Here is a 16,267-nt window from a genome sequence, read left to right on the forward strand (position 1 = left end):
AAAATATAATTGCAATGTAAAATTACTGAGCTTTTCCTCTGAACCCAGTAATCATGGAAAGCCTTCAGAGTAGGCAGCACTTAACATGAAAACTTAAAAACCAGAAGGAGCCAGCAACAAACAGGTGTACAGGGGAAGCATTTTACAGACAGCAAGTGGTATCATTGCATTTCAAGCTTAGACTTGTTTGAATCCAAACTCCATGCTCTTACTAATAAAATCCATGTTTAATTTAATCTAATTTAGTTTAATCATGTAATAATTAAGGGTGCTAATACCAAACCAAACTTTGTGAATGGGTGTATGATTATTCTGAATAACCACAGAGATGAATTAGTGAAGGGTAAACATTAAATAGAGGGAGCCATAAATACTAAATAAATACTAAATAGAGTAAACCATAAATGGCAGAGCCATACAAATATTTGCTCATCTTGTTAAAATTTCTATCTGAAATATATATTAAATATATTATATGCTATTATTATATATAAAAGACTGCTTATTATAGCTAGATGACTGACTCTTGATGTTCATCCTGTGGTTCTATATTTCGTTCCAAGCTCAATCTAATCCCTCAGAAAAGTGGACTGACAATGAAGCACATGGAGGTTTGCATGGTGTCTATATGAACCAAGACGGCCTTCCTGGGTGTTCTCTCATACAGGGATTTACCATTTGGAAATGCTGGGATTATGGAATTTATTTTCAGGTAAATGTGGTACATGATGGTGATTGTTTAATTTATTTTTTGATTGTCCTTAGTACTATGTAATCTACAAATTTTATTACAGACCACAGAGAGTGTGTCTATCTATAACGTGACCCTGGTTGACAATGGGATGGCCATTTTTTCAATGATTTATACGCCAGCTGCTGTATCTCACAAAATTTCCAGTAAAATAGTGCAAGTTAAGGTAAGAAATGAATACAGCCACACTAAAGAGAAAGAGCAACTCTGAAAAGTACGAAAGGATGATCTTGACTTATACCCGTCTAATCCACACCTTCCTGTTGTTGGTCTCATTGTTTTCTGCATGGAAGCTCTTCATCCTTTCCTCTCTTCCCTGCTCCCCTTGCCCATTTTTGCTCATTCCTGCTAATCTCATAACAGTTAATGAACTTTTCACCTCTTTATGAAGCCTTTCCTGAACCTCTTTAGGAGATATTGAGCAATACTCCCTCCATTTTTTGTTCCTACCCTACCTTGTACATATTTCTGTCATAGAAGCATAGTGTTATTATATATAATTATTTGCAGGTCTCTCTTTCCCCTCCCACTTTGAGTGTCTTTCCATGCCGGGCAGAAATCACACCTTTCTCATCTTTGTTTAATGAGATGTACTTCTTGAAACTTCCAGGTTATGTTTTGTTACCATCATATTCAGTATTATTCATTATAATGTTTTATTTAATTATCATTAAAGTTATACCATTTGACTTTTTTTTTTACATAGAGCTCACTAATTGTTGGAAGTAGCCCTGAATTAAATTGCTCTGATGTCCTAACCAATGATGATCCCAATATTGAACTTACTGTTGCTCATCGGAGTTCTCGACCTCCATCAGGTGAAGATTTGGAAACACTAATTTTGATGTTCACATGAGTGCATATTCAAATCTCATTAATTTTTCTCCTTTTGTAAAAGGTGGGAGAAGTGGGATTTGCTGGCCTACTTTTGCTTCAGCACATAACATGTCACCCCGGAAACCTCATGCAGGGATTATGAGTTACAACGCCATCACTGGCTGCTTGGATGTTGCAAGTGAGTTTAAACATAGTCTTTCACAAATCTATACAATTAATTTCTGTAAAGAATATATAGAGCATAAATAATGGTTCCTGGTTAGTAAAAAAATAGTGATTTAAATTATTTTTATATGTACCTTCTGACTATGACAAGCAAAGAAAGCAGACATCAGAGTCCATTTCAAGAATGGATCCCCCCGCACCCCCCAGCAAAATTCTTGTATATTGAGGAATTGGCATTTAATTTTCCTTTCAAAACATCAGAAAAAAGAAACACACTGTTACAGTGATTTAAGATTAGTTCCTATAATTTATAAAATCCCTTTAATATAAGTAGATATATATATTATTCCCTTCTGTAACTGAAGAAACTTAAACTCATAGAATTTAAGTGATTTGCTGAATTCTCATAGTTAATGGCAGAGCTAGGATTAGAACCACGGTCTTCTGACTCAAAATCCACTGCTCTTTCACTGAACCAATCTGTCTCCTTAAAAACATAAATAATTATATATAAATTCATACAGTGAACAGATAAATTATCTCCAATTTTACCTTTTAAATCCCTTATGCCAGTCTGTATTCCAGTTTAGTATATCTCCTTTCCATAATAATTTTAACCAATGTCTCTTCAAAGAAAGCAGTTCAATTAATTAGACATCTAGCCTTTGACGTTATATCCCATAACTTTAAGTCCCAGAAATGCAAAATAAATGACCCTCGGTGTTACTCAAAATGATGTTCCTCTTAGAGAAAATCGGTTAACATATAATGTGGTTTTAGTTGAATATATATTCCTTTTAATAAAAAATATGCTCTGAAATTTTATAAATAGCATGTGGGAGTAAATATTCTTATGAATTGGAGACTTACGAATGAACACAAGAACTGTTCTTCTTTTAAAACACATGCTCTGAAAAGATAATATATGAATGATGGTTGTCTTAGGTTTGATTCCCTAGAAGTAGAGGCTTAATGAGGATTTTTGTGCAAATAGTTTCTTGAAGAATTTGCTTCTGGAGAAAGAGAATCAGGGAGACAGGGCAGGGCCAAAGGGTTGCTAAGCAAGGGTGTGGTCTAAACTGGACAAAGAACTTCACTTGCTCCCATCAGGAGCTCTGAATGTAAATTGTACCACTGAGCTGATCTCACTTGGGTAGGAGGGGTTTGCCTCTTATATCCTCATGGTATTCAGCTATTGGTTGCAGGCTGCCCTTGTGGGGAAGGCCTTAATCTCCTGGGTGAGGTAGCCAAAGGGAATTCTCTGAAAGAGAGGGCAACTCTGACCTGTTAGCATCCAGCACTCTACAAATATGGGAGATGGGAGTCCTAGCTTGTATCCACTTGAATCCAAAATTTGGATCAGTCAGATCATTAAGTTAGTAAGCACTAACATGCAAACACTTTGCAGATTTCTACTTATATCATTCTTACTATTACCTCATTGGCCAAAGCAAGTCACATGGCTAAGCCCAGAGAAAATGTGAGCAAGGACTACTCATTGGTGTGGATATGGGAAGCAACAATTTATCACAAATAGTAGTAGACTTACCCTACAGTGTGGATAAGACTTATCTACCACATTAAGTAAATGCTCCATGTTCAAGGTAATGTCCAATGATGAGTGATGAAATGTGCATTGAAATGAATCCTATTTTACCACTTTCTCTATTGAAAACAAGTATTTTCCTATTATTTATGTTTTAGGTTCAACCTTTGTTGGATTTAAGAATGTTTGTTCAGGTGAAACGAATGTAATTTTCATTACTAATCCTTTAAATGAGGATTTACAACATCCAATCCATGTGAAGAACATACAGCTGGTTGATACTACTGAACAATCAAAAATATATATACATAGGCCTGATATAAGGTAAAATATATGAAAACTCAGTTTTTTCTTTTGGTCTTTACAGTTTTTCATTCTTCCTTTTCCCCGACATAGATCTGAGAAAGATGATTTTTAAAAATAACTACTAATTTCTATAAAACTTTAATCACAACTATAAATATGAAGACTATTTCATAATGTAAATCTAAGTATTCTCAGTTAAGTTTACGAAGTTGAGCTTCAATATGTTTATTTTCTGACACCTTTTTCTGTGAATCATCAATAACATATCATTAAACATAAAATATAGAGATGAGTCAGAACAGTGTTATACATTAATATTTCTCCATTAATAGTCATTAAGGAGTAAAGAACATATCTATTATTTTTTTCCTTTTACTAACTTCTGTTACCTGTTGCTTTCCACACACTCTAATATGTGCTTGGAAATTAAACGTCAGTCAGCATATTCACTATGACTGTGAAAATGTGGAAACTTAGGACAGTGGTTTTTTTTTTATCACAAAGGTTAGTAGGTATCAGGATAATTCTAGAAGCTGATCTCTTAGACTGTAAGTCTTGGAAGAATATAACTGCTATTTTCCTAAGATGTGCAGACTAGGATTTAGATATAAGACAATATTAGAGAAAAATAAGAGAAATGTCTTTAACTTTCTATTAGAGAAAATAATAGAAAAATTTCTTTAACTTTCTTTTAGAGAAAATAATAGAAAATGTCCTTAGCTTTCTATTTGAGGGTTTTTTTTTTTCCATTTTCAAGTATAGGGGAGATGTCTAATTAAGTAAATATCTTTTCAGAGAAATGTAATATTTCATTAAGTTTGGCTTCATCTGATTTTATGTTGATGATAGCCCAACACCTACTCATTCAGTAATTGTTGAGCTGCAGTGTTTTTCTCAATAGAGCTTTTGCTAGAATATTATTAGCATCCATTTAGTTGTCATTGTATCTTTCAGATTTAATATAAAATTTTAATATCTAAGTCATGAAGAAAATATTGCATTTTTAAATATGTCTTTGAGTTCTGTTCTTATAGTGGATCTGTTGTTATTTTCCAGATCCCATTTTCTAGGCAGCATACCAATCCCTTAAATGCTCTAAGTGTCGGCCAGTAACAACCCACGATTGTCTCATTTGCCAGAAAGTTGATCTTAGCCAAACAGAATTAGCCTTGGGAGTCTAAAGCCCTCCTTCCAACCACTCCCTTTGGAGACCATGGAAAATGGCAGATTGATACAGGAGTACAATAGGCCAGCCCCCTTGTCTCAAAGTAGGAGCAACTCTGGTGCAATTCATGTTCCAGAGGTTCCCATGGGATCAGACTGAAGTTAGTCTCCAGAACACAGACATCTTAATTTCTTCCCCTTGCACTATGTGGCTTCCCTCTCTCCCTTTTGAGAGGACTCCCTTAAAAAACCCTGAATAAAAATTCACGTCTCAGGCTCTGTTTTGGGGAATCTGAAATTAAAAAAAGCCCAAAGTCAGAACATAAAAGATGCCACTGGGCTCTGTACTCACACACATGGCACATATCTAAGCACAATAAACATGGAAAATATAGAAATATTTATTCAAATCCTGCTCCAAAATTATTATAGTAAGGGATAATGGATAGCTACATGACTCTCTCATAACAAAAGGAAGAGATATGATATTATTTAATAGAACTGAATATTCCACTATTATTTTATTGCTATACTTCTGGAAATAAATTCTATTTCTCCATAGTATAAACCATGGTGTATCTAAGTATAGTGTATACCATTTGAATATATAGTATATTGCAACATTAAGCAGCTATTTTATTATTTTAACCAATTTACAATCAATTAACACTTCAGATGGCTCAAGTTGAAGCCAAAATGCCATCTGTGGTTGAACTTTTTGCATGACTAGAGATTTCATCTCTTACAGTTCAGTTATTTACAGAATGGTTACTAAAATAATAGCATAATAATCATAATCCAAATATTTCTGTTTGTATATACATAAGCAAATGTCTACCAGAATATGTACTAATCTGCAATTGGTAATACACCTATGAGCTTGCAATAGGAAAGTGAAGGGGACTGAATTGTTTGGTGGAGATTGAACCCAGGACTTCATATGTGGGAAGCTGGTGTTCAACCACTGAGCCACATTGGCTCCTCTGAGTTTAGTCCTTGACTTGTTTTGCTTATTGTTTGTTCCTGTTCTTCCTGTAGGAGACACTGGGAACTGAACCTGGGACCTCCCATGTGGGAAGCAGACACTTAACTGCTTGAGCCATATCCTCTCCCCTGTAATACTTTTATAATTTTTAAAGACCCAGAAAAATGAGAAAGAATGGAAAAATAGCAAAGACTTCCCTATCAAAATAAGCATTCATATGTCCTGTACAACAAAGTAATCATTACCATGTTCTAAAGGGCAGCAGCAGCATATTGTAAGCAATGCACAAATATGAAATCTATTATTCAACAAATACAGAGTATCAAAACGGAATTCTAATTTTATATCCCACAGGTATAACTTGTCCTTTTGAAATGTTAATGAATTCATAATAATAGACCAAATCAACACAATGGGAAAACAGACTTCATTACAATGATAATTACATATGTTATTTGGTCCCACTTTGAATTCTTTCTAAAATGAAAGGATTCAAATAATCAATTTTAAAAATATCTTCTTCTTAAATACTCAAGTATATTCAAATTTCTCTTGAGGAGCAAAAGAGAGATACTAAATCTAAATATTCATTCATTTTGCCATTTTTTCCACAGTAAGGTGAATCCATCTGATTGTGTAGACATGGTATGTGATGCCAAAAGAAAATCTTTTCTTAGAGACATGGATGGATCCTTTCTGGGAAGTTCTGGTTCAGTAATACCTCAAGCAGAATATGAATGGGATGGAAACAGCCAACTTGGAATTGGAGACTACAGAATTCCTAAGGTGATGCTCACATTCCCAAATGGAAGTAGAATTCCTGCATTTGAGAAAGCACCTTACAAAGGTTTGTTGGCTCTTATACTGTTGTTAGTCCTCAAGTTTCATGAAACAAAATATATCTTTTATTTTTAATGACTGATGTACTCAACCAATAACTTATATGTTCTATTTATGAATCTTATATAATAAGAAAAAATAATAGGTAGATGTTGTCACAAAGAGATTCCTTTTCATTCCTAAATATATATACATATACCTCTAGGAATTATTAGAGATTCAACCTGCAAATACATTCCAGAGTGGCAGAGCTATCAGTGCTTTGGGATGGAATATGCAATGATGGTTATTGAAAGCCTGGATTCTGACACAGAAACACGAAGACTTTCGCCAGTGGCAGTAGTGAGTGGTGGTTATGTTGATCTCATTAATGGTAGGTGTTCAAAATAAACAAACTTAAAGCATTTGCTTTTTATTCCACTCATGGACCCATCTCATAAATTATTTACCACATGAAACCAAACATCAAAATTTCCTTTGCCTTCCATTTTTAAGTAAGAAAGATTTATGTGCAGGGAAGAGACTTATGCTTTATCAGCCTTCCATACAAAAAGACAGGGCAATTATTCCAAACTGACATTAGAAGAAGGAGGAAAATGTGTTCTTGGAATGACCTTCTTGCCTCTATTGATAAGGTGACATTTTTTGTAAAAAAAAAAAAAAAAAAAAAAAAAGATTGGCCTGAGACTATAAAAGCAAAACAAAAAACAAGCAATTTGCTTTATACACATTTTTAAAATAATGATAATGTGCTATATGGATTACTTGATGTTTTAATTTCCTAGACTGCCTAAGCAAACACTATTAAAAGGTCAGATTAAACAATGGGAATTTGTTAGTGTATTAGTCAGCCAAAGGGGTACTGATGCAAAATACCAGAAATTGGTTGGTTTTTATAAAGGGTATTTATTTGGGGTCGGAGCCTACAGATACCAGGTCATAAAGCATAAGCTACTTCCCTCACCAAAGTCCATTTTCACTTGTCGGAGCAAGATGGCTGCCGACAGCTGAGGGTTCAGGCTTCCTGGATTCCTCCCTTCCAGGGTCTTGCTTCTCTCTGGGTTCAAGGTTACTTTCTTCCTGGGGCTGGCTTCTTTTTCCTCTGTGAGCTTTCTTCCTGGGACTCCAGCTTAAGTCTTCGGCATCAAACTCTAACATCAAAACTCCAACATCAGAAACCCTCAACTCTATTCTTTGCCATGCCTTTATCTGTAAGTCCCCACTCCTTGGTGGGTGGAGACTCGATGCCCTAATCATAACTCATTCATGCCCAGGTACAGGTCAGATTACAAACATCATCCAATATCTATTTTTGGAATTCATAACCATATCAAACTGCTACAGTTAGCTTATGGTTTTGAGTCTAAAATAAAGTCCAAATTGAGGTGTCATCAAGGCAATGCTTTCTCCCTAAAGACTGTGGCATTCTGGGGCTGCTGCTGGTCCTTAGTGTGTCACATGGCAAGGCACATGATGGTGTCTCTTGGTCTCTCCTTTCTCTTTGGGTTCTGTCTGTGACTTTCTCTCTCTTCGTTTGAATTTCATTTTCTTATAAAGGACTCCAGTAATAGGATTAAGACCCATCCTGATTGAGGTAGGTCATAACTTCTTAAATGAAGTAACCTCATCAAAGGTTCACCTTAAGATGGGTTCACACTTATTTTATTTCTCCTCCCAGCCTTGTGGCTTGCTGTTTGCTCTCTGTGCCCATTCACTATGTGCTCTTGCGTGTGTGTGTGTGGTTTTTTTGCTTATCTCCCTTTTTTGCTGTGTCCCTTGCTGAGTCAGTGCTCTGCGGTGTTTGCAGGCTGGGCAGTGCTCCGCAGCATGTGAGCCTGCCTTCACAAGGAGGCCCCGGGACGAGAACCCAGGGCCTCCCGTATGGTAGACAGGAGCCCAACTGATAGAGCCACAGTCACTTCCCAATTAGATTGATTTTTGTGTCCTGTAGTGATGTAACATGTGTTCTAAAATATTCTAGAGGAAGCGGACTTGGCCCAGTGGATAGGGCGTCCGTCTACCACATGGGAGGTCCACAGTTCAAATCCCGGACCTCCCTGACCCGTATGGAGCTGGTTGGCCCACGCGCAGTGCTGATGCCGCAAGGAGTGCCATGCCACACAGGGCTGTCCCCCACGTAGGGAGCCCCACACACAAGGACTGCGCCCCGTAAGGAGAGCCGCCCAGCGCGAAACTAAGTTCAGCCTGCCCAGGAGTGGGGCCGCACACATGGAGAGCTGACACAACAAGATGACCCAATTAAAAAAAAAAAAGACTAAAATATTCTAGAATTCAAAAAAAAATAGCCAACACTCCACCTAAGTAGAGATTTTTTAAAAAAACAAAAAACACTTATTGAAGAGACCAGAATGAATTGAATTAGGGGTCTTTTAAAAATTGATGATTTTAAGGTCTCCTCACTTCTCCTATCCCAACACACAATCTGTTTCTATGAACTGGAACCAACCCAATTTCCAGTATTTCTCTTCAGATTATACAAAGCAGAGAGATCGAGAGAATAATTTTAGAGTCAATAATGGAGGAGATGTTTTCAAATTACACTGTTTTATGTGGAGGAAAAGATTTCCTTGTATTTGTTTCTATATTTCCCTTTTATGGCAGACAATACCAATTTACAATAATGATTTGACATTTGTATTTAAAATGTATTTAATTTTTTAAAAAAAGATCCTTTCAATTTAAAGAAAAGTCTTAAGTAAATATAGTAGTGTTATAAAAAGCATGAAGGTGTTAGAAGAATCACTGAGCATTAGGATGTGCTGCACTAGAAGGGAAAAAATATCCCAAGATAAAAGGTATTGAATACTATTAAAGTTTCATTTTAAATCTTAGCGTTCAATTTTATTTATTTTTAAAGTATGACTTTTTGTCACTCTATATTTTTCATTTTATATATAGAACTTTATGATTATTTTCAAAACAGAAAAAGAGGGTATATGGTTAAAGGATTTTTTATACTATGTATTTAAAAGGAAAGGTTTTGCTCTACTTGAGCTTTAGGAGTTTATATTGACTTAAAATTCTATTGAAATTCAGTTATAAATATTGATAATTCTTTCAAGTAAGCCAGGAAGTTCAGCAAGGCTAATGAATAAACACATCAAGAAAAGTCATCATTCCATATTTCACTCAATGTTTCACATACATATAATCCCACTTTAAAACTGAAGTGAAATAGAGAAGTTTACTATGAAAGCCATGTCTTACCGGTTCTGGAAATGTCTGGATTCAAATAGAAAAGCACCACTATCTCCTCACTTGCTAGAGGATTTCATGTTTATTGGTCAGATTGCTTTGGTTCATTAATGATTTTGACCTTCCAAAATAAACTATTCCAACTCTTATATATAGTATCTGTGTTCACCATCTTTAACAAAAATTTATTAAATTAAAATAATAATGAGGGAAGGTTAAAGAGTTTCAATTTAAGTATTTGTTGAATATAACAATAAACTAATGAACAAAGGAGTTAGTGAAGGAAAGAATTAGTAAATCAATGGTTTAGACATACAAATGTCTATGTTTTTCAGGTATAGGCCCATTTTTATCTCTGTTATAAAACATTTCTCAGCAAGGAGCTGAGATAGGTAGGCAAAAGGATCAAACATTTTCTTCCTTGTCCTGTGGCTTGGGCTTGAATATGATTGTTAAAGTAGAGATTCATGTAGAGATTCATGTAAATCTATTTTCCCTCAATGGCCTCCCAGTACAAATCCTCACTGGTACATTAGTTTAACTTCTTACCCTATACAGTATAAAAATAAGAGCAATAGAGAGGAGTCCAACTTCTATACCTTCCTTTATAAGCCAAAGTTTGACTAATAGCTTAAATGACTGGATAGATGAATGGATGGCTAATGGATAAAGATGCTGAGCGCTGCAGTTTACTTTGCAATAACAATATTCATAATGCAGAAACATGAACTTTCATTTTTTGTGGATTTAGGCCCACAAGATCATGGCTGGTGTGCTGGTTACACGTGCCAGAGAAGACTGTCCCTGTTTCATAGTGTTGTGGCTCTGAACAAATCCTATGAAATTTACTTCACTGGCACCAGTCCTCAGAATCTTCGACTAATGTTACTTAATGTTGACCATAAGAAGGTAAGGCAAGACAGAAACAATTTCTTAAGAGTGACTGGCATTGATTATTTACATGCCATTCTATCTACCAAGGACTGTATCTCCTTCCTTTTCCTTAAGTTCACCACCATTATAGTTCATTTAAGGACTGTAAGGGTGCTACTAAAAATACCATTAGCCCTGGGAAGCAGACATAGCTCAACTGATAGAGCGTCTGTCTACCATATGGAGGGTCCAGTGTTCGGTACCCAGGGCCTCCTGACGCATGTGGTGAGCTGGCCCATGCACAGTGCTGCCGTGCGCAAGGAGTGCCGTGCCTTGCAGGGTCACCCCCACATAGGGGAGCTGCACATGCAAGGAGTGCGCCCCGCAAGGAGAGCCACCCTGTGTGAAAAAAGCACAGACTGCCAGGAGTGGTGCTGCACACGTGGAGAGATGATGCAGCAAGATGATGCAACAAAAGAGTTGCAGTTTCCTGGTGCTGCTTGACAATGTAAGCAGACGCAGAAGAACACACAGTGAATGGACACAGAGAGCAGACAATGGGGGGAAGGGGAGAAAAATAAATAAAATAAATCTTTAAAAAAAAGCAACCATTAGCCCAGATACTTTTCATCAGGCTGCAAACAGATAGGAGTAGCAAACCCTCCCTATATGCACTGGATTCTGCTGCTCCATATATGAGGCATCACAGTGAGACCTATGACTTATGTGATTAGCAGGCAAACCTGAATTTTTACATAAAAGTCGTGCCCTTCCCAAACTTGGAATTTTTCTATCATGCTGATATTATTTATATATGTCAGAAATGCCACACCTGTGGCATTTACTTCAGAGATTGCAAGCTTATTTTTAAAAATATCTTCTAATAATGTCAAATCTATGCTATAAACTGAATTCAGCTAAGCCCATTAAATCTCGAAGTATAATGTCGTACGCATGTCATAATACTGTGGCAGTGGGAAAAGAGAGTAAGGTTAAATGGTAGTTTCATAATTTAGATTTTCTCTTCTAAGAATATGAGACTTCAAAATCCCAGAGTGTCAGGAATATGAGGAAAGAATGAAGATAAGGTGAATCAGAAAGAAGAGTAAAGAAAGGAGCCACCTCCTCCTTCTTCCCTTTCAGTTGTTCAAGACAAAACCTTGGAACCAGACTGACTTCTCTCTTTCTCTCACATTCTTCATCTAATCCACTCCAAATCCTGTTGATTCTCCATTCATAATATCTAGAATCTGTCAATTTCTCATCACCTCCACTGCTTTCATATGGTTTGAGCCACTCTCATCTCCTACCTCCATTAAGGCCATTGCTCCCCACCACAACTTTCTGCTTCTACCTTTGCTCCTCTGTACTCTGTCCTTACCATGGTATAGCCAAAGAGAAGCTTTCAAAATATAAGTCAGATCAGGTCACTCCTCTGCTCAAAACTGTGCAATAATTTCCCCATTTGTCTTTGTATTAGAGCCGGAGCCCCCCACAATGGCATGCAGGACCCTATGGGAATCTCCCCTACCCCTTGCATCTCTGAGTTCCTCTTTTCCTCCTCTAGCCACACTGGTGTTCTTCCTGTTCCTCAACACACCAGGCATGCTACTACCTTGGTTTCAGCTCTTGAGTCTGCCTAGCACATTGTAGCCTAGGTGGGTAACTCCCAAGCTCCTTCGAGCATTTGCTTAAACTCCATTCTCCCAACAGACTTACCCTGATCACCCCTTCTCACTTGGGTCTCCCAATTATTCTTACCCTCCTCCACCTTTTCTTTTTTCTGTAGCACTTACTTTCTAATATGCTTCATGTTAATTATTTATTATTTTTCTCTCTCATCACTCTGGAATGTAAGTTCAAAGAGGATAAAGATTTTTGCCAGCACCTAGAATAGTGCCTGACTCAGAGTAGGCACTCAAATTTTGTTAAAAAAAAAAAGAGAGAGAGAGAGAGAATAGTTTTAATTTTAAATGAAGAATGGTAACTACAAAGTACCATGACTGTTAATATTTTGAGCCTTTGAAGATAATATCAAAAGAGGATTCCAAGTTATGTTTAGCTTAGTAGAGTCCCTACCCCTCACTTATTAATACCTCCCTGTCTTCACAAAAGCCAGTCCTCTTACTTTATAGTCATAGCTGATAGCATGAAATATAGGGAATAAAAGAATTAAAAATGAACAAAAGTGAATCAGGGAGGTTAGGTATTTTGACTGATTTTTATTAGGCTTACTACAAATTTTTTTTCAGAGATAAGTAATATTTTCAATGTTGATTATGTACCTAATTTTGTGTGATGTGCCTTATATAGAAAGCTGCTAATCCTCCTTCCCCCTTCTCTACTCCCAGCTTTGAGAACCTATTTTGTGCTTTGATATCTTTTAAAAGAACCCTTTCTTTAATTTATTGATACTCCCTTAATTTTCTTTCTTACATTATATTTTTCTATTGAGAATCATCAATTAAAAGTAAAGTCATAACATCTGTATGAATGGTTGAATGTAAACCCACTTAAAACTTTTAGTTCAATACTTATCCTAAATCCATAAATCTTAGTTTTAATATTTTCCAGAAGGTATATATAGTTAAATGCTGAATTCCAAATATTAAAATACAAAAATATTGCTTATTTTTAACAGGCTGTCCGAGTAGGAATCTTTTTTTCCACACTGCAACGTTTGGATGTCTATGTGAACAATTCATTGGTCTGTCCCAAAAATACAGTATGGAACCCTCAAGAAAAACACTGTGAACTTAATAGGCATCTCTACACAGGTATTTCCACAGAAAAATACAATACACATGGTATATGTTCTTAGAGGCCTCCTATATGTTCTATAGAAGTCTTTATAATATTTCATGATTAAGGTTTTTAGTTCCTTAGCCATTGAAAATGCTAAATAAAATAAGATTTTTATTCATGGACCACCAAATACTAAGATGTGTCATTTATAACATGTGTCTTGAAAGATTACTTATATCTGCGCACATGCAGATAAGAGGTTATATGTATAATAGGCATTCATTTTCCCCTGAGAATTTTTTCAGCCTACATAACACTAGATTCAGTTATTTCTATGTACATAAGAGTTTTGCCTTAGAATTTCTATACTATTGCTTTATTTCTATTTCATAGAGATCAGAGCCTAAATAAATTGGCAGTCACCAGAAGGCTTGCCAAGAAAACTGAATACCATGAAGTAGATAGGATAAAGTTAAGTCTTGATTTAAATGAAATATATGGAAGAGGCTAAACGTACCCATTTTTTATAGTTGTAAAACCAGGATTTATGTCTGCTTATTAAAGGTTTTTTTTTTTTGTTAAACTGGGTCGTATTGAGGCCAAGATTATACATTCCATTCTCACATGTGCTACTTCTCATCATTTTCAGACATGCCCCATAATCTTGGCTAACCATTTCATAAAGGTGTGCTAAAAATTATAGTACAAGTCAGACATTAGAGTATGAATAGGTAACCCATATTCTTTACCATTTTTGGAATAAGTCCTATTTCTATTATTAATGTGAAAAGCTAATGTTTCCAGAGGTATGTCTATGCCAGGAAATTTGTTCTAAGTGCTTTATATATAATAAGTCATTGTTGTTATCTCCTGAAAACTACCTGTTTTTGTTTGCCAAAGGGCTGACAGTGCAAAGAACCAGAAATGGATTGGCTTTTATAAAGGGAATTTATTTGGGGTAAAGGCTTACAATTCCAAAGCCATGAAAAGTCCAATTTGAGGCAACATAAAAGAGCTTTTTTGCCAAAATCAGCTGTCACATGTTAAAACAAGATGGCTGCTTATCTCTGGGCCTCAGCTCTTTGAGCTTCTCCATTCTTGAGCTGCTCCATAGGCCCAGCCTCTTGTGGGCTTCATGCTTAAGCGATCCTGTAGTCTCTCTCAGATGGCAGGATCAAAAATGGTGGCTTCCTTTTCCTGTGTCTATCTGAGTGTGTCTCTCTCTGCATCTCCATTTGTATCACACCCAGCAAGAGGGCAGAGACTCAACATGAATCACCCCCACAGACTTAGTCCAATCAAACATCCCAAATCGATCTTATTGAGTAATCTAATCAAAGGACCCTCAATCGAATTTCATGCAAAGAGTATCACACCCACAGAAATAGATTAGTTTAAAACCATATCTCTTTTTGGTCTTCATAAAATAATCTCAAACTGCCACACCACCCTATAAGGCAGGCACAGATGAGTAAACTGAGGCAGAGGGCAATGAAGTAATTCGTCATGGTTATAAAACTGATAAGAACCACTCAAGGATTTGAATACAAATAGTATATTTTAGGCTTTTTGTTACATTTTTGCTTTACTGATACAAATGGGGTTAGATCCATTTCACTGTGAATTTTGATATATTTAAGGTACCTGGAAAAGTAGACTAGCCCATAGCTTAGAAGAGTAAAAGGAAGTGGTCAGAGGGCAAGTAGCACTGTTGCATTTTAATTAAGACAAAGGATTGGGGCGCGCTACTGGTCAATTTGTCCAGCTTGTTACAATAATTAATGCTTGCCACACATTTCGGCAGAGTCCTGCTGTGCAAGGAGTTATGTCTATGTTGGTGCTTCTTCCCTGCTTTTAGGAAATAATGTCAGTTTAAAGTGTAACTTTTAAAATCCTATTTTATTTTCTTAATCTTACTTTATTTGTTTTATTCCAGATAGCTCTCAAAATAATTACCTCATTTTTGCTTATGCAAAACATAAAATAATGCAATAGAATAATTATTTTGAATTTCTGATTATTATGAAGCTTTGTTTAAGTACAAAATGATTTTTAGGGGTTTATAGTAACTCAAAACATATTTTTAATTATTTTATACAACCACATACTTCCTGTACTTATTCAAATTCAGTCTACATTTTGTTGTATGTAAAACTAAAGGTGATGACTCTTTGACTTCCAGTTCCTAAATAAAAATTTGGAAAATTGAAAAATTGTTAAACTTGAAAAATTTCCTTTACCCTATTGTTGCAGCATAGCAGAGCTAAAGGCATGGGATTTGGAATCAGAAAGATTTAAATATAAATCGCCATCCCTTCACCCTTACAAGCTGTATGATCTTTGGCAAGTTGATTAACTAGTCTAAACCTCAGCTTCCTCCTGGCTAAAATGGAAATAAGACTTTATTTATTGTCCTTCAAAATTCTTGGACCACAGTGATGCAAAATAAGTAGTGGTAGATGACCTTATTTTCTAGTAATAGCATTAATGAAAATATACTTGTTTGTTTTATTCAGAAGTATCTTGCCCGTTATGTACCTGCAGCAAATATTTAATCAAACATCCTTGGCACCCTCTGCAATTCCTGCTATTGCCATTAATATTAGCTTGTGATCCAGCTCTGCAAAAGAGCAGCTTAAATAAAATAATAAATAAGGGATACTGGTTCCAAAAAGAAAGTTGTTTCGTATTTCAATTTTGCAGTTCCTCCCAAGTTACTCCAACATTTTAGTCATGTTTTAAAATTATACCATTGCTACTCTCTTGTAGTTCTGTGATGTTTTATGGAAAGAACAGTGCTTTTAGTGAACTTTTTGCTTTGGCACTTAGAATGCAAAAG

The 16,267-nt window shown here is 35.9% G+C and overlaps 1 protein-coding gene across 1 annotated transcript in view; it reads left to right on the top strand.

Annotated features, from left to right (window-relative positions):
* PKHD1L1 (PKHD1 like 1) overlaps positions 1-16,267 on the top strand; it is a 164,530-nt gene that overhangs the window by 134,486 nt on the left and 13,777 nt on the right. The window contains exons 64-72 of the mRNA XM_058275919.1: positions 564-712; positions 795-917; positions 1,458-1,569; positions 1,650-1,766; positions 3,458-3,623; positions 6,369-6,601; positions 6,800-6,967; positions 10,562-10,719; positions 13,325-13,460. Coding sequence (XP_058131902.1) covers positions 564-712; positions 795-917; positions 1,458-1,569; positions 1,650-1,766; positions 3,458-3,623; positions 6,369-6,601; positions 6,800-6,967; positions 10,562-10,719; positions 13,325-13,460 — 1,362 coding nt within the window. The remainder of the gene's footprint in view (positions 1-563; positions 713-794; positions 918-1,457; positions 1,570-1,649; positions 1,767-3,457; positions 3,624-6,368; positions 6,602-6,799; positions 6,968-10,561; positions 10,720-13,324; positions 13,461-16,267) is intronic.

This window comes from Dasypus novemcinctus, chromosome 14 (genome assembly GCF_030445035.2).
Source record: "Dasypus novemcinctus isolate mDasNov1 chromosome 14, mDasNov1.1.hap2, whole genome shotgun sequence".
NCBI classification, from domain to species: Eukaryota; Metazoa; Chordata; class Mammalia; order Cingulata; family Dasypodidae; genus Dasypus; species Dasypus novemcinctus.